Consider the following 19,477-nt stretch of genomic DNA (forward strand, 5'->3'; position numbering starts at 1 on the left):
AATACACCTGAGTGAGTTTCAGCTATAGTCTGTTCTTACTTTCTATGATAGAAAATATATATATAAAAAAAACAAGTTGAAGATTAAAAATGGATTTGTGTAGGATAGTCTAACTTTTAAAACTTACATTTTCAGGTAAAACAAAAAAAATGAACCATTGCATTACTAATCGAGTCTTTTACACATAAAAAGATTTTTTGCAAAATTATATTTGAACCCTTTTCAACTTCATAAGCTTTAAACCCCGCCCGTGTTCTACAAACCTAATGAAGGATGCTAACTACATATGCATCACAAATAACGTAAAGAAGTTTTGATATTGAAATTTACTCTGTTGGACTTTGATTTCAAGGCAAAAAGGCCTTGCGAGCTTGATTGGCTACGTGTTTAATAGTGATTTCAAACTTGTAATTAAACTGTAGGAAAATCCCTTAAATAACAAAATTCATCAACAACTGAGTGTCATTTCCAACAGATGTCTACGATTCTCATTCCTTGACACTCCCTTGGTCTTGTCAGTATTAACAGTTAGCTTCATCTTTTGGTGTAATCTAATTAACAATTGAGCAAATTTTACAAAATATTTCGAGAAAAGGACCAAATCATAGGGATATAAAAGGAAAAATAGAATCAGATCACCAAATTCCTAAGTACATGCACCATTTTCAATAAAATTATTCTCAAAATTATTGCTAAACATAGAAAATAGTAGAGGGGATAGAATTTCCCCTTGTATCAATCCGATATATTTAGAGAAAAAAAACTGAAGACCTAATTGACGTTTAGTTGATGTGAGCATGACCTAAATGATGTAAAGGTGACCTTATTTATTTTGGAATAACCTATTTCATTTTAAGATGTACAGTGTAACTCGGTTAATACGAACTCGAAGGGACCGAGATAAAACTTCGAGTTATCCGAGTGTTCAAATTAAGCGAGTTATCTATCATGTCTACTGACGATCTCTTTACTTGGTATAAATAGACTATTTCCATGTCGTAAAACGATGTGAACAAGACAAATGTCAAAATAGCCGATGGTAGTTGCAAAATTATAACAAGAAAACCTAGATTTATGAAAAAGAAATCGGCATTTTCGGCGATCTCGTTGTCCAAAAAAATCTCATTTCGAGTTATAAGAATATTTCATGCGTGATTTTTGTCATTCGGACCTAGAATTTATTTCGTATTATCCGAGTTCTTCGAGTTTTCCTAATTCGAATTATCCGAGTTCTTTAAACAAAGATAAAGAAGGAATTCGGCCGGGACCGTCAAAGCACTTCCTATTAAGCGGGGTTGTCGAATTATCCGAGTTCGTACAAACCTAATGAAGGATGCTAACTACATGTAATCTAATTGATGTTTAGTTGATGTGAGAATGACATAAATTATGTGACAGTGACCTAATTTATTTTGAGATAACCTAGCAAAATTTTACATCTGATTAAATCAACCCAGCTGGTATGATGATTACATTTTGTGTCCAGATATGTCCAATAATTTCCCTAATTAATTCAAAAGTCTATATATGGTATTGTTAAATCTATGAATAAATCCAATACAGTAGCTACAATGTATATATATAGGTTGTTCACAATTAATTGTGACTTACATGTAATTTTGAACATTATCAAAGGGTAACGAAGTGAAGTAATTCGCCTTAATTAGGACAGTCTTAAACGAAAAATAACAGAGAAGGCTGAAATATAACTTAAGGCTTTCTTGATTCTCGTCTGAAAAGAAGAACAAAATCAGAGTTTGGTTTAGATATACACACATAACATGTCATATAAATCATCTCGCTTTATTTTCATTGCCGACAGAGCGGTGGTTTCATTTCATCGATCTGCCAGTTGCATGGTGGTTTTATATTCCATATAAGACACTCGGCTCGTTAATACGGTAGACTAATTACCACGTAAGATTATGCTTATAATATTAATAATAATAAAAACAGATTATGTTTGACTTTACGAGGGATGATGAAATTTCCATATCCGTCAGACCATTCAATAAGCCATCTATAACCGATACATCAGACAACATATGTATTGTTTCAGGCACTTCTCCTATCCCTCATCGATCTACCTTCTTTATATATTCAGATTAGCCGCCCGAGCCAACAGTTGTGTCAATACAGGGCGCCATAAAACAAACGCCTTATCAATTAACTTCGTGAAAGTGAACGAGCTATGTGATAAAGGAGAAGTTGTCATGCTGTTCATTTAAACGCTATACTATATTGTAGTCGTCATGCTCTACATCTATACTATATGGTAGTTGACATGTTGTATATCTAAACACTATACCTATATTGTAGTTGTCATGTTGTACATCTAAACACTATACCTATATTGTAGTTGACATGTTGTACATCTAAACACTATACCTATATTGTAGTTGTCATGTTGTACATCTAAACACTATACCTATATTGTAGTTGTCATGTTGTATATCTAAACACTATACCTATATTGTAGTTGACATGTTGTGTATATCTAAACACTATACCTATATTGTAGTTGTCATGTTGTATATCTAAACACTATACCTATATTGTAGTTGACATGTTGTATATCTAAACACTATACCTATATTGTAGTTGTCATGTTGTATATCTTAACACTATACCTTTATTGTAGTTGTCATGTTGTATATCTTAACACTATACCTTTATTGTAGTTGTCATGTTGTATATCTAAACACTATACCTATATTGTAGTTGACATGTTGTACATCTAAACACTATACCTATATTGTAGTTGTCATGTTGTATATCTTAACACTATACCTTTATTGTAGTTGTCATGTTGTATATCTTAACACTATACCTATATTGTAGTTGTCATGTTGTATATCTTAACACTATACCTATATTGTAGTTGACATGTTGTATATCTAAACACCATACCTATATTGTAGTTGACATGTTGTATATCTAAACACTATACCTATATTGTAGTTGTCATGTTGTATATCTAAACACTATACCTATATTGTAGTTGTCATGTTGTACATCTAAACACTATACCTATATTGTAGTTGACATGTTGTACATCTAAACACTATACCTATATTGTAGTTGACATGTTGTATATCTAAACACTATACCTATATTGTAGTTGTCATGTTGTATATCTTAACACTATACCTATATTGTAGTTGTCATGTTGTATATCTAAACACTATACCTATATTGTAGTTGTCATGTTGTACATCTAAACATATATACCTATATTGTAGTTGTCATGTGTTTATATATCTTAACACTATACCTTTATTGTAGTTGTCATGTTGTATATCTAAACACTATACCTATATTGTAGTTGTCATGTTGTATATCTAAACACTATACCTATATTGTAGTTGTCATGTTGTATATCTTAACACTATACCTTTATTGTAGTTGTCATGTTGTACATCTAAACACTATACCTATATTGTAGTTGTCATGTTGTACATCTAAACACCATACCTATATAATAGTTGACATGTTGTACATCTAAACACCATACCTATATTGTAGTTGTCATGTTGTACATCTAAACACTATACCTATATTGTAGTTGACATGCTCCACATCTAAACACTATACCTATATAATAGTTGACATGTTGTACATCTAAACACTATACCTATATTGTAGTTGTCATGTTGTATATCTTAACACTATACCTATATTGTAGTTGACATGTTGTACATCTAAACACTCTACCTATATTGTAGTTGTCATGTTGTATATATAAACACTATACCTATATTGTAGTTGACATGTTGTACATCTAAACACTATACCTATATGGCAGTTGACATGTTGTTTATCTAAACACCATACCTATATTGTAGTTGACATGTTGTATATCTAAACACTATACCTTTATTGTAGTTGTCATGTTGTATATCTAAACACTATACCTATATTGTAGTTGTAATGCTCTACATCTAAACACCATACCTTTATTGTAGTTGTCATGTTGTATATCTAAACACTATACCTATATTGTAGTTGACATGTTGTATATCTTAACACTATACCTATATTGTAGTTGACATGTTGTACATCTAAACACTATACCTTTATTGTAGTTGTCATGTTGTATATCTAAACACTATACCTATATTGTAGTTGTCATGCTCTGCATCTAAACACTATACCTATATTGTAGTTGACATGTTGTATATCTAAACACTATACCTATATTGTAGTTGACATGTTGTATATCTAAACACTATACCTATATTGTAGTTGACATGTTGTATATCTAAACACTATACCTATATTGTAGTTGTCATGTTGTATATCTTAACACTATACCTATATTGTAGTTGTCATGTTGTACATCTAACCACTATTATATATACCTATATTGTAGTTGTCATGCTCTACATCTAAACACCATACCTATATTGTAGTTGACATGTTGTACATCTAAACACCTAACCTATATTGTAGTTGACATGTTGTACATCTAAACACTATACCTTTATTGTAGTTGTCATGTTGTATATCTTAACACTATACCTATATTGTAGTTGTCATGTTGTATATCTTAACACTATACCTTTATTGTAGTTGACATGTTGTACATCTAAACACTATACCTATATTGTAGTTGTCATGTTGTACATCTAAACACTATACCTATATTGTAGTTGACATGTTGTACATCTAAACACTATACCTATATTGTAGTTGACATGTTGTACATCTAAACACTATACCTATATTGTAGTTGACATGTTGTACATCTAAACACTATACCTATATTGTAGTTGTCATGTTGTACATCTAAACACCATACCTATATTGTAGTTGTCATGTTGTACATCTAAACACTATACCTATATTGTAGTTGACATGTTGTACATCTAAACACTATACCTATATTGTAGTTGACATGTTGTACATCTAAACACTATATATATAAACTCCGCAAAATATATGCGTCATCATATCCCTGTACATGCATGCGACTTACACGTGAGTTAGTTCGTAGTTTCATGTTTTGAGCAATACCTATCATAATCAAACAGAGTTTTGCAAGACAGACTTTACACAATCTTTAGTACATGGAAGGCCGAATTAATCAAAAGCAAGCCATTTGTCAACATCAATTGCCTAGCTGTACAGATATTGAACAACTTTATGATGAAAACGCCATAAAATGGCCGATGACATTAAAAAGACCACTTGAAATCATATAACATTATATTAAATTTTTATGCTGAACAGTATTACCAGGAGGAACAAAAATGGATAAAATGTAGATCATATTTAATTGTTTGTCTCACCTGCATCGATCGAGCACAAAGGATATTAATAGAACTAATTTAGATTACTCGCCAGTATCCAGAATATATGTAATATGGCTATACCTACAGCTGATATCAAACGTCAATCAATAGAATATTACCAGAGGCGGAGGGTATCAGAAGGAAATGTCGCAGTGGTTTCATCTCCATCAATTGGTAACAATACAGCTTATTACAAACCTAGGACTAAAACATCGGAGGCCTATTTGAGGATGGGATTATCATTCACAGTTAGACATATATAAACTGTTAAAATGAAGTGTGACAATACCAAGTTATAAAGTGTTACAAACATAGAACTCTTGAGGAGTGGACAGTGCTTTCCGTGTCCTTTCAATCGACGTCAAAAAATACAATATTTTGCGTCGAAAACCTCATGTTTGATGCAGAATATTGAATTTACAGAACATCGATTGTTGATAAAGTCGTGTGAAACACTTGGTCATCGATGTGACGACATCACTATATTAAATAGCCGACAACGTTTTCAATGAACTATAAAACAGTATATAATCTGCATAAGAAAGGTATCACTTTGAGACCATCGATGGTGATAAAGTATCACAAATTCATAAAGCCGTGTGAGGACGATTTAATATCATACTGTCACAAAAAGAAATAACAAAGAAGTGGATAGTGTTTTTCATCTTTAGAAAAGACTAGAACAGTAGTCAATTAGCATAAGAAATAACAGATGCGATGAAGAATAGAAAAATCCATAGAAAATTTATGTATGTCTGTCGTTCTTAGTGGAGTGAACGTTTGAGATTCATTGCGGATGTTAATTTCGTCATTGCAGTTTTTAAATCGCCAATTACATTTTGAAATCGTCATTGACGTCGATGATGACCGCCAACGTTAGGCATGGATACATTTCATAATGCAACAATAAGGATATACCAGTAATCAGCTGATTTTAATGACCTCACCTACTGACCAGGGCCAGACCTTTATTGACACATGGTATGTGGTTATTCCTTTATTGCTGTCGTATATCATTCCAGTATGGAGGAAGTGTACACTATCGAGTCGTATCTAATCCATACAGAGGGTTCATTCTAGTACTCGAAATTGTAGATTTAATTGGATGTTAAAATCCGATATTTTAATCAAGATAAGGAGCAATTAGAGACAGTGATGAAATTCTATTTATTTTAATTTTGGAAATTCTAGAAAATTTGTGATGCTTACAGTATTTATTAATAATGTTAATATGATCTTCACTCTTTTTTCTTAATCAAATTTCAATTGAGAGTTTTTCTATTTTAATCATATTTTTTCAAATTGTCAAATGTTCACTGTCACTTGTATCACTTAGTCTGATTGTTGTAGAAGAGAAACAAAACACAATCCATCGTTTAAGTGTTTGTAGATTGGAAAGTTACCTAGCAATATGCATATAATCAATTTACTGAGTCATATAATCGCAATTTATTCAAAAAGCTCACCTTTTTAATCCACGGAAGTAAAATCGTTGCTATAGAATGTATTCCTAGGTAACTTCGCTGTCATATTCAAGGAAATCAAAAACAGTGATTTATAAGCTAATAAGTTCACTGAATTGTTCTTTATACACTCTAATATCAATATTAGGCCTGCGACTTTTACAATGTTTCTGTGCATAATATAGATTGCGGATGTGATGATCTTGATACTATTAATTCCTAATACGTATGACAAATAAGTATTGTAAACATATTAATTTTTCAATGCTAGCTATTTGTAATTCCTTATATTTCATACTTAATCTATACATTCAAAGTTAATTTAAGTTAAAGTGAATATGTGAATAACCAATTTTTAGCGTTGAGCTATCTATCTGAGTACAAAAAAGAAAAAGAAAAAAAATGTTGAAAACAGTATGTGATAATTATTAGATATTCCACTTTGCTTTAAATCCTATTTATGTTACTTTTTAGCCGCTTATGTTCGCGAGTCATTTTTTCGCGATTAGGACAAAAAAAAAGAAGATTAAATATTAGTGGATTGAATTTTCGCAATTTGTCTACAAGTGTAATTTAGTTATTTAAGACAAACAATTAGCGACCATGGTTATGACAGCAAAATAGCAAAACTATCATACCCGCTACACGGTATATGATTATTTTTGGACATGGAATGGTTTTATGTTTATATATATTGAGCTATTAATCGTGTACTCATATCTCATGTAAAGTGGATATAGATGCATAACTCCAGCGAAGACAATGTAGTTGTATAATGCATGTCTTTTAGCATGGCTGTTATATCATTTCTAGGCAACCATCGATTTTCAAAATATCAACATAGATTGGGGAATGCCTAAGAAATATCAAGGTTGCATTAACGCAATTATGATAGATTTGTAAGTACTCAAAAGCTAGCTTTTATGATATTTTGGAACGGTATGGCTGTGGTCTTTAAATATAATCTTATATTCGCTTTCATTAGGTAATTCGGTTACTAAGATCGCTTCATTTGAAAATATTCAAAAGCTCATCTATACCATCTTGAGCTTAATATCATCCCAATTCAACCGAAATATATTACTTAAAACTATGAATATCAAATCATATAAGGAAAGTTGTCACACGTCACCTACGCACTACTTGGAGCTAATATTCACAAAGCTTTCAACATACTGCTTCCATTGCTATTTCTGATGTTCGAACGTTTGTGTGTTCTGCTGCTAACTTCCCGTTTTATCTCGCTCACAGAAGGCGTGACAGAGTCCCTTAGAACGGACACAGTGTGCAAAGATAACGACATACCGCTCATGCCGTAAAGGTCCCTAACATGTCGACAAGAGTGCCTGTGTGTTTAGATCAATGATCCAGTCACAAGTTAAAAGGACTTTACAGGAGAAACCATTAACCTTGGCAACGTGACTAAAGGTACACTGCCTCAATTGGCGTTTGCGATACTGCTAATAGTTTCAGAATACAAATCTACATGGATGATGTATAAGTGAACAATGATAACTGTGTATTCAGAGAGCCAGTTTTAAGCCCTTATTTCATAACAATTGGATTATATTTAATTTTCACATTACGTTTGTCAAACGGTTGGAAAACGTCACAGACAGCTTCAGAATCCATGGATCACTTGTGTAAAGACACCTTATCATTCTGATAAACAACCATGGATGATTTCGATAGCTTTATGGCTTAGATATTTTATCGAAAGTCTCGTGACATTGTCTTGCTAAAATGTCACCATGTACTGAATGGTCTATCGCCTGTGTGTACTTGTCATTCGCTATCAGATTTACTTTGGACGCAATATAGATACATGTGATTATTCAGCCTACACATTTACTCTGCATATGTTTGACATAAAAGTTACAAGAACCAGATGAGTGAGATTGGTATACTAACTATTTTGCATTGATTAAAAGTATCAAAATATCAAATGGTGTAACGTCACACGCTATCAGGTAATGTACAATATTGTGTCACATTCAATGGAAATTAACCTAGACATTCTGGATCTAAACTTGAACATCGAACAATAATTGGAAAAAGGACAATTAATTGTTGTGACAAACTGTAATTATGTTCTGACCAGCTTTTAAAATCAATCACATGTTTCAGAAACAAATCTAAATTTTGCATCAAGCAGTGATCGCCAACGATTAAGGTGCTTAAGACGGCAATACAATAACGTATTCGTATTGGCTATCATTACAGCACACTGAATAATCACTTTCGAGACATACCTAGAGACAGTCATGTAAACATGAAATACATGAACGTGTGTTTTTCCTTAAATGGAGAGTCATCATAGTTTGGTACAAATTATGACAAAAATATTTTGATGAACAATTTTATGCCATTATTTGACGAGTAATTACGCTGAACACTATGTTCAGTTAATTTGTGATAAGAAGAAGTGTCAATGCTGAAAAATTTATGATACTTTAAACAAGTTTCATAACCATTTGTAAATTTGCTTATTTTGTATGTGTTTTATGAAACGCAACCATGCTACAATCCGAGGCAATTTCCTCTAAGTAGCCATGCAGCGGGAATGTAATGTGACCGGAAGTGTGGAGTGTGATCAGGAAGTCAATGTGGGGATCTCCGTGCTTGCCCTGTGTCTGGGAGTGATTTTGGCGCTGTCTTTGGCGGCCAATGGCATGGTCTGCTACGTCTTCTACCGGAAGTCTAATTTGTTGAGCATTTCCAACAGCTTCGTCCTCAACTTGTCATGCTCGGAGCTAGGTAAGACACTGTAATGAAAACATCAATCTGAAAAAGTGATTAGCTTGAATTGGCTTCTTCAAATATTTTTTATCATGCCCTTGCTCGAGGCGGAATCGGTATTATTGATCACATGTACATATATGTGTTAAGGGATATTAATATCCGGTCAAAAATGAAAGCTAAACTAACTACTGATCATCTAATGTAATACATGTCATGATGAACCACGGCTACCTTTGGCGTATTGTAAACATACCTATGTAATGTTTTATCTTTTGCAAGTTCGCTGATCACCGTTGCTGGCTTTCATATTCTTAGAAGTATCATGAAATATAAATAATGACATAGACCAAAAAATCTAGTATTAAGGATCTATTTATTTCTAAAGCAGATTGACGCAATTTTCTTGTGTTCTGTATTAATTTAATTGAAATATGTAACAGTTCTTATACTATAGTCATTTTAGCATAGTTCTATTTAAAACAATACACATAAGCTTGAAATATATTTTATCAAGTCATGACGAAAACAATGACGTCGTAAAGGCTTCGTATTGATAGCTGGAGAAAGAAAATCAATGAAATTAATTTCGATACGGATTATTCTAGCATCATATACGACAGACCAGAATATATGATTGCAATAAATAATTTCATCAAAACTTCGATGACAGTTGAAACGTTCTAGCATGTTCTAGATAAATACGCTATAGGTGTAATGTTTATCACGGTAAAATATACGCTACTTACATGCAAATAATAACTATGGAAAATACAAAATATTAACTAATCTAAATACGCATGTTTTATAAGGATGTTTTAACATGAAAAGCGGGTTTATAATATAAGCATATTTATATTGTAAAACCAGTTATATTAATAATTTGTAGTAATATGTTTTTAAAATATGTATTGAAAAATCGTCAAACAATAGAGATACTAAAATACATGTAATTATTTACTTTTTTGTTTACAAAATATTATATCATTCTTTTACCAAACACTTAAACATATATAAATGCAGTTTATAAAGATTTTATAGGTCAAAATCAATAGTTTGAGTGGTAATATAAAATAACTGTTTTGTATGTTTTGTAACAAAAAGCATGTTACCAACAAACTACATCATTTGCAAACAATGTTCTTCTCAATATTTAGAAATCATTTAGGAACAAACTGGTCGAACATCTTGTTACACAAACAAAACTGCTTGAGACATAATCCGTTTCCTATATAATGATTTATCATTATAAATATTCTAAATAGTTACTACAATGTATGTATTAGTGCATAGACGGATTAGATTCTCTAAGCAGTGGAACTGACTACATTTCAAAATATTACAGATTAAATTAAATGACTCCTTAGTTATTTCCCATTTAGTGCGTTTTGCAAAACTGTGGAAATACTATTGGCAGAAAAACACTATGCACAATTTCACAAAATACATCAATTGAAATAACGGAATTCAGGCCTCGATTTCTCGAAACAAACTTGAGTAAAAAACTGATTAAAGTCATTTTTTCCGAGAAATTGGAGTCTGGAAAGTAGCGTGTGTCTGTTTTTTTTTTTTTTTTTTTTTTTTTTCTCTCTCGATTCTAACATTCATATTCAAAATCATATGATATTTAATCAAAAGACGTCATCAAAGAATGATATGTCTAAATAAGATTGAGATGATAATCATAAAAACACAACAAAATCACTTTACGTTAGCTTAGAAAGTTTCGTTGCCATCCGATAAAGAAATATACTATTCCTTTGTCGCCGTTTGTAACGTCGCTAATGATTAGCTTGTAAAACAGGATACGTTATCTTACAGAAATGTGCACTTAAAATGGGAAACAATGCAGTAATATATTTAATTGTGATAACTTAAATAAATTATGTCTTATGAAGCTATGACATAAACATCAGAAGAACAGTTATGGCATAAAAAGGTTATTTAAAAAAATCTTAAAGTAAATATTATTGTACGGTGAATATTACTGATTTTGATGGACTCTATAATCGGTTATTTGCACGGTTTTTATTATACGATTTCGCGGATCATTGCATTTGGCGCGATAATTTGGTCTATGAAATATTGAGAAATGATTGAATAATATACTTGTATGCAAAAGCCAGTCGCGAAATTGAATTACCGTTGTTTTATTTTTTTTATTTCTAAATTATTTTTATTGCTTGATTAGTTTTAATTACAAATAGCGAAATATTAGATCGACCACATTAACCGGCTATCATGAAGGTTACACAATGATATTTGTTTACTTAATACATGCATATAGATCAATACGAAATATTTAGATAGTATGTGTACAATGGCACTCGAAGGAACATACCGTGTATCACATTGGGGGAAACACGGATATAATGAAAGACTATTAAGTTCAGCTGTTTTGTTTCATAGTTCCGAGGTTCTCGTTAATTAATTGGTAAGAGACTCAGTATTTTATAACTGGTATTATAAATGTATCATTAAAGCTTTAATCTAGATTCTGCTTCATGTTTTGCGATCGATTCTGGGATTAGCTTTCTATTTGCCATTTAAATTTGGCATCAGTCAAGTCCAAGATTATTGGAATCCCTTGAATCTTATGATTTTATTATTGGTTTTCGTATATACAAAAATAACGTTTTGGAATTACTTTATAACGCGCTGAAATATTAAAGATGCTCCACCGGTGACAAATGGTATTTTTTCTCTATCAAAAACAGGAGCAGACGATTAAGTATTTTTCTTCAGTTACAAAACTTACTTATTTTACTCCATTACCACCATTGAAAAGTTTGAGCTTCTAATTTTACTTCAAGATAAAAATATTAAAAATAATTTATTGCATCCCGAAAAAATTCTGTGGCACTATGTCCTATATGGAATGAAGTACTTATTGCGCATACACCGAAAGCAAAATACTTTGATTTATATTATTTTTTGTGTTAATTAGACATATAGACATATATATATATATACATGATTAAACACCAATTATTATTCAAAAGATGAGTATCGTTTATGCTCTGTCGGCGGTTGAGCATCTTTAAGGTTGCTACATGTACTTAAACACGAGTATGTACTTTAGGAGTAATTTGAATATATGTTCGATGTTATTTATCTTATGTTATGGAAATAATAAAAAAAAAATTCCACCAGTTTTTGTGGTATATATGTGTAAAATAAAAATTAATTTATCAAAATAAACTCGTATCGCTTCACAATTTTAATTTCATGGAGCGACTTTCTTTTCTACGAAACAAATATACGCCTTACAACCAATTAGAAGTTACATTAGAAACGGTTACGTCCTTTGCTTTCCTTAATAACGTGACGATGCACATTTTTAAGCCAAAGACAATTTACGTTACAAGAAAGATTGAATTATAATATATGAAAACCGAAGATATTTACAAACTTGTTAGTATGTCAAAGTCTAGAAGCCGGAAACGTACATAAATATATAACATACGGAGCAGGAAAAGGCACAAAAATCCGGAAATAAGAGTAAATATAATTTTTGAGTGTGCAGTATATATTACAAGACTCTTTCATAAGTCGGGATATGAATGATGGGGATATTATACCCGATGGTCACAAAATGTTGTAAAACCCGATGCTTGCCGAGGGTTTTACATTTTGTGATCCCAAGAGTAGAATATCCCTATGCTTCTTATCCACATATGAATGGGTATCTTTATCTCGTATACCTCGACGTTTTATTGCAATTGTACAAATATGATTATCCCGCCTTTTTAATTACGTTCAAAGAAAACCACGACTGTTGATTGCATCTATAGTAATACCAGACTTGTTTATGAAAAAAAAATTTTTAACGAGAAAATAGTACTTTTGTTGACGCTGTGACGTCACGAGACTGTATTACATGGGTATCAATACAGACTCAGGCGACATTGGTGTAATGCCCGAGGAAGGGGACCAGTTAGTCGTAGACCCAAAGGTATGAGAGAAAACCTTATAGCCTGATGATATATAAATTTTTAAGCCAATGATTACAAGCAAGATTGAATTATATTCTTTTTTTTTTTGAAAATCCGTATCGATAATTTCAGATTTGAAAGTATTAAGATTAAAATTTATGTTATCTATCTGGTTCCACATGATAGAAGTAAGCAAATGTCGTAGGACAGGACAAATGAATAATACGGATTTAGTTCAAATAGATATACCAGTAACATTATTCCCAGCTAATGTTAAAAAGAATTAAAATGTACTTATTCCCAGTTGATGCCTAGAAATAAACACCAGTAAATATTATATTTTATGGATGGCCTTGGAGGCCGCAATCGCCGATATATTTTCACCCACAGTTCACCTTTTCAACTTTCGCCAGAGTAGGTCAGTTGCTTGTTATTGACCACGGCTGATTTATTTCTCCGGCATATTCCATCTACTGAACCTGGCGCATCCTTCAGTGATCCAGACTGTCTATTTAATGTAAAGAAAAAAATTAACCAAAGTCACTGTCCTGTTCATGCTACAAACATTTATAAAAAACAATATATTGTGATATATATAGTTATACATATAGAAAATAGCAGGAATATATTCATATCTAACCATTATTTGCATACATGTGTCTAACAGAATGAATGTAAACCTATAATATATATATGTGTGCGTGTAGCCTCAATGTCAAATAGTTTTATTATCATTAAACAAACAATGCCCTTTCTGAACTACACTCACACCACCTAACATATGTCGCGTAATGGGTATCATAAACCCATTGTTATAGTTTTAAATATAGTAACAACAATATGGATATCACATGTACAGAATCACATTAAGTGCCGGCTCATCTGCGGATTTGCAAGCCATGCCATAAATACCCTGTAATAACACGATCCATGTAGCCGTGTTTACTCTGAGATACCGGCAAAAACTAATAGTGTGACGATTCGTATGGTGACATTCTTGGTTCCAAATCTGGCAAATCCAAGTATTCAAATGACACACGCAGGCAAAACAATTTGAATTTTACATATTGTCCTAAATATAGAAAAATATTCTACATTGCATATCGTTTTGTGAAATAATAACATTTTCAATTTATTTCAATTTAAGAAATGCTATTCAATTACGAAAATTTCATTGTATAAAGCAATGAATGCATTATATTATATTTCAATATTCAAGATTCGATTTGATATCCGTCTGTTATTATAACATTATCCATTTCCCTTTAATGGAAAACAGAACGTTTACACTTTCGAGACGCTTTGTTCTATCATATGTGTTTATGGTTCGCACTATATATTGTTGTCAATGAAACAGTGAACAAATAACTTTCTAAAACACCCATTACTATTCTATATTCCCTTATCAAGAAACCTGGACAGTACATCTAATGCATCAGTTATTTATTGAGTACATTACATATTCTGAGTCTTTAATATTATTTCTTTCTCAGTCAATATTCGTAATGTTCTATAACAAATCATCGTTTTATTTATTCATATGTATTTAATTTTATTTCTTTTCCAGCGTTGTCAGTTCTTGTGTTACCGTTCACCTTGACATCTGTCTTCTCCTCGTCCGGCTGGATATTCAACGACACCTGGTGCAAAATTCAAGGATTTATCTTCAGTGTCTGTATCTTCTGTATACAATTTTCCTTAATGATTATCTCCCTTGACAGAAACTACGCAATCATCAACTCATTGCGTTATGTGAATGTCTTTACACAGAAATTAGCTAACATCCTAATCGCTATGTGTTGGTTATTAAGTATCATCTTGGCATCACTGCTGTTGCTGAACTGGGGTTCCTATGAATATGTGCAAAACCAATATACCTGTGCGATCAACTGGCACGTATCCAACGTGTTTTTAATCTCTGTTAGTATAATAGTCTTCATCATTCCACTCTTTGTTCAATCTGTATGCTATCTGAGCATTTTCAAAGCAGCCATCGGCCACACAAAGAGATCCAGTCGAGTTTATCCTTCAATGCCGAGCTCCATACGGGGAATACCAAGTTCAGTACAGGATCCAAATAGTGATTCATCAACTGGCAGTGACACCTCACAAAATATTCCAGTGAAATATCAGACCATGGAATGTAAGGCAGTGCGAACTATTTTGTTAATTGCATTCACGTACGCTATATGCTGGGTTCCCTACATGACAGTGTCAATTCTGAGACTCAGATCAGAGAGCATAACGCCTTATACAGATTCGGCTGCTATAAGTTTTCTCTTCCTAACTGGAGTGATTAACCCGGTTATATATGTTTTCATGAATAGAGTTATGCGGTATGAGATAAATAAATTTTTCTGTGGACCAACCCTGAGGGATTCGAGAAAGTCTAGTAGTGCTGATGACAACGATGAGTTTTACTCCACCACGACGATGAGTGTTTCAATGCCAAAGACATCATCCTCTTCAAGCAGTTGTCCACCGAGATCAGTTGGTGGAAAAAGCAATAGAAGGATCGAAATGAAAACAATAAAAGAAGAAGAGGTGGAAGTAGAAAAAGTGTATCAGCCTGCTCAATTCTCCAAACACGATGAAGAATTATCGGCTAAACAGGATACGGATCGACTTGATAAGGCAAATACGAAACCAGAATTATATCTCAATCCTAATAACTTATATCTGCAGAGAAAGCGCGTGCGGACTAAGCGAGAGCGTCTAATGTCCATCAGTGAAGAATCAGCCTTGCCAAGTCAGGGTCCAAGCGACGCGTCAGAGTGGCAATGTTTAGAGGACCTTGATTTGACATGGAGTCCAGCCGTTCATAATGAGTCTCTTCTCAAGCACAGCCGTCGTCGATCGAGGACGAGTTCTTTAAGTGCTAGGAGAGACGAGGTATTTTCTAGAAGGCGTCGGGATAGTGGTTCATTTTTGTACTTTGAGCACAGCAGTGATAACAATCACGGACAGAACCGAAGATCGGCGCGCGGCATGTCAATTGATGAGGCTTTAATTAGATTCGATAATCATCCTTGGAGGAAACAAAACAGACATCATAGCCTATTTGAAGGCATGAAAAACTCAGCGACGGGGTTGCCAATTCCAGAAACAGAAAACTGCCAATCTTACATATATTCTGTTTCTGATCGTGTACAAAGACAACCCAACCATAAGTCATGTAATCGGAATCCTGATCATAATTCTGCCTCAGATCCAGAACTGAACCGGAAATCGACCACGGAATCTAATCCTTTGAACCGGCCATCATCATCGGAGGATGGTGAATTCCGGATTACAAATGTTCTAGCACTGCCAAACAGAGATCGCTTGTCTATGTAAAGACACCATTGATATCAAATATACAGTAAGATACAAAGTGCCTGAATGTTTTTATTTTGTGATAATTTTGAAGCTGTGCAAAATTCTTTTTCCATGACAGTATTTAAATGTTTTTGAATAGTTTTAATAGTATAAAAAAATATTTTAAGATGCTAAAATTAATTTAAAATAGTAAAGTGTCGTTAATTATATATATTTAATGACATGCATGTAATTGCAATACTGACCTTATTATTGTTATTTTCTATTTATGTTTTTACATATTTAAGTGTTTCCGGCTAGTATTTATGTCACAAGTTCATGTGTGATAAAGAAAAAAACACAACAAACAAACAACACAATGTTGAATTACACAGCTAACATACTAATATGAGATGCACATGTTTCTTTTTGCTATTGTGTTAAATGTATGATATCAAAAGAGGCAGATTGGTTGTTTGACTTGTACATGTATAATAAGCTATGTGGCGTAATTTCGTTCATCAAGGTAGTACCGTTTTAAGTGTTACTGATTGTCTAGAAATACGCTATTATATTCATAATGGTATATGATTTTTGGTATATAATTTAGTGGTGGTATTTATGTGATGGTTATCAAACTTTTTATTTGCTTTTGGTGTCAAACGTGACGTAAAAATAACACACACATAGCCTTATTTTTTATATGTGCCATATATACATTGTATGACTGGATGAAAAATACGACATGCTATTTTTCAATAATCTAATAATTATTTTTACTTGATTTCTGACTTTCTGATTGGCCGATTAATTTTTTTTTTGCATTCCACGATGAAAAATAATCCGGGAATGGCGCGGAAATCCGACGTTATCGTGACGTCACAATAGAAACATTTACGTTGCGTATTGATTGAATGGAATCGTACGTGTAAACGTAATTCATTTGATGAAGTAGCATGGAAAATTAATTATAAGGATTGAAGTCACTATTCTTTTAATTTCATCGGGTTATGAAATAAGTTTTGTTTGCAAACTTTTGTATGAATCCGCGTTTGCAAATAAAATGTCATCGATGAAATAAAACAAATAATGACTTCAATGCTTAATTGAAAACCAAATGCTTTCACGCATTAAGGCATGAAAATTCTTCGAAGGCATGGACAAATAAGTATGATGCATTACAAGCATTTACAACAAGGTAGAATTTATGCATTCTAATAGTCATGCTTTATGTATGTTTAGATGAAACATATTTAAAGAACTCACTTTATATAATTACTATTGTCACTGTTAAAATTTTAACTGAAACTGAAGACAACAATCGACTTCTTTGTTGACCATGTGTACGATTGGCTTCTTTGTTGACCTTGTACTCATTTCGCTACACTATATAGGTGTTAATATCACGATTTAAATCAATACTGTCTAAATTCGTTTTGAGCCTTTATTGGACTCTCTTAAATTGAAAGCTTTGTATTGTAAGTGTTATAATCCTCAAAATGTTGATAATTATAACCTTTGGTGACGAATAACCTATTCTTCCTTTATTCATGAGTCTGAAAATTACGGCACATATAGAATTGCTATTTCAATATTATATCGATGGTCAATTATGTACAGTCGATAGTAGATAACCTGATAAGGTGCAATTTACATTATTTAAGATTTATTTTTTCCGTCATTGAAAATTCCATTATTTACAAACTTCAAATATTTTTTCATATTAAATATTTGCTTTGGCAATATTTTGTGGATTCGTGTTTTGTCTCTTTGGAATGCTACATTATTGAACCAAACTTCTAATGAAACACAAGGAACGGTTATTTCCGATAAATTGACATTAACGAGGAGAAAATAATTTTGAAATATGTTTGGCTGTTGATTTTTTTTTTCAATAGACATATTTTGTTAGAATTGTATTCGGAAACATAAATAGGCCTAAGGTTTTTCTCAACCATGAAACCTGCCACGTCCTTACATGACCACGGCTATTAACAGGAAGTAAAATTAATCAAACCAAATCACCAAATGAATAATTAAATATATAAATAATTAAATAATAAAAAAACAACAAGGAACAGATATTAAGAAAGTAGTCGTCATATATTTTTATACCACAAAAATGCAAACTGTGAGAGTTTCACAGGATGAATGTTTGACTTACTAGATTTAGATAAATGACGCGCTATGTACAAAGTGGACACATGAATTCATTGTTCTTATATATGAAATATCAATCTATAGGTTTCCTGCTAAGAAACGATTTGCCGTGTTTGTTTTATATCAATTCTGGCGTGCGAAAGAAATATTTATTGAGTTCTGAGATAAGCTCAGCCAATGGTTTCCGATGTAACATAACAACAGCTCACATATCTCGGCTACTTCCGGTTTTACAGTCTGTTACGGAATGAGCTTGTTGACATTGCAATTCTATGTTCTTAATATTCCTCGTCTCCATATGTAATATAGTTCAATACTCTCGATCAACATTTTATTGCTAGTGGTCTGAATATTTCCAAAATGTCATATATATATAAAATGAATAACGAAATTTGTTTTTGACGAAGACTAAATTTAAGATAATGAATATGAAGGGATAATCTTTGTTTTTCTTAATTCTTTGTTCATTTCAACGTCTCCTTTGACGCTGTCCTTTAGTTAAGGTACTTAGCGCTCAGCATGTTTGTTACCAGTTTTTCTATATAAATATGAGTGGGATGGATGTCCTTTTAAAAGTTCCGTGCCATGA

General features: G+C 32.3%; 1 protein-coding gene across 1 annotated transcript; it reads left to right on the forward strand.

Moving 5' to 3' along the window:
• The first annotated feature begins 8,954 nt into the window (after positions 1 to 8,954).
• Positions 8,955 to 18,492, forward strand: LOC138318336 (beta-1 adrenergic receptor-like). Its single transcript, XM_069260618.1, has 2 exons — positions 8,955 to 9,514; positions 14,999 to 18,492. Exons 1-2 carry the CDS (start codon positions 9,310 to 9,312, stop codon positions 16,765 to 16,767), a joined length of 1,974 nt encoding a protein of 657 aa, XP_069116719.1. The 5' UTR covers positions 8,955 to 9,309; the 3' UTR covers positions 16,768 to 18,492.
• The last annotated feature ends 985 nt before the right edge of the window (positions 18,493 to 19,477 follow it).

The sequence above is a fragment of the Argopecten irradians genome, chromosome 1 (genome assembly GCF_041381155.1).
Source record: "Argopecten irradians isolate NY chromosome 1, Ai_NY, whole genome shotgun sequence".
NCBI classification, from domain to species: Eukaryota; Metazoa; Mollusca; class Bivalvia; order Pectinida; family Pectinidae; genus Argopecten; species Argopecten irradians.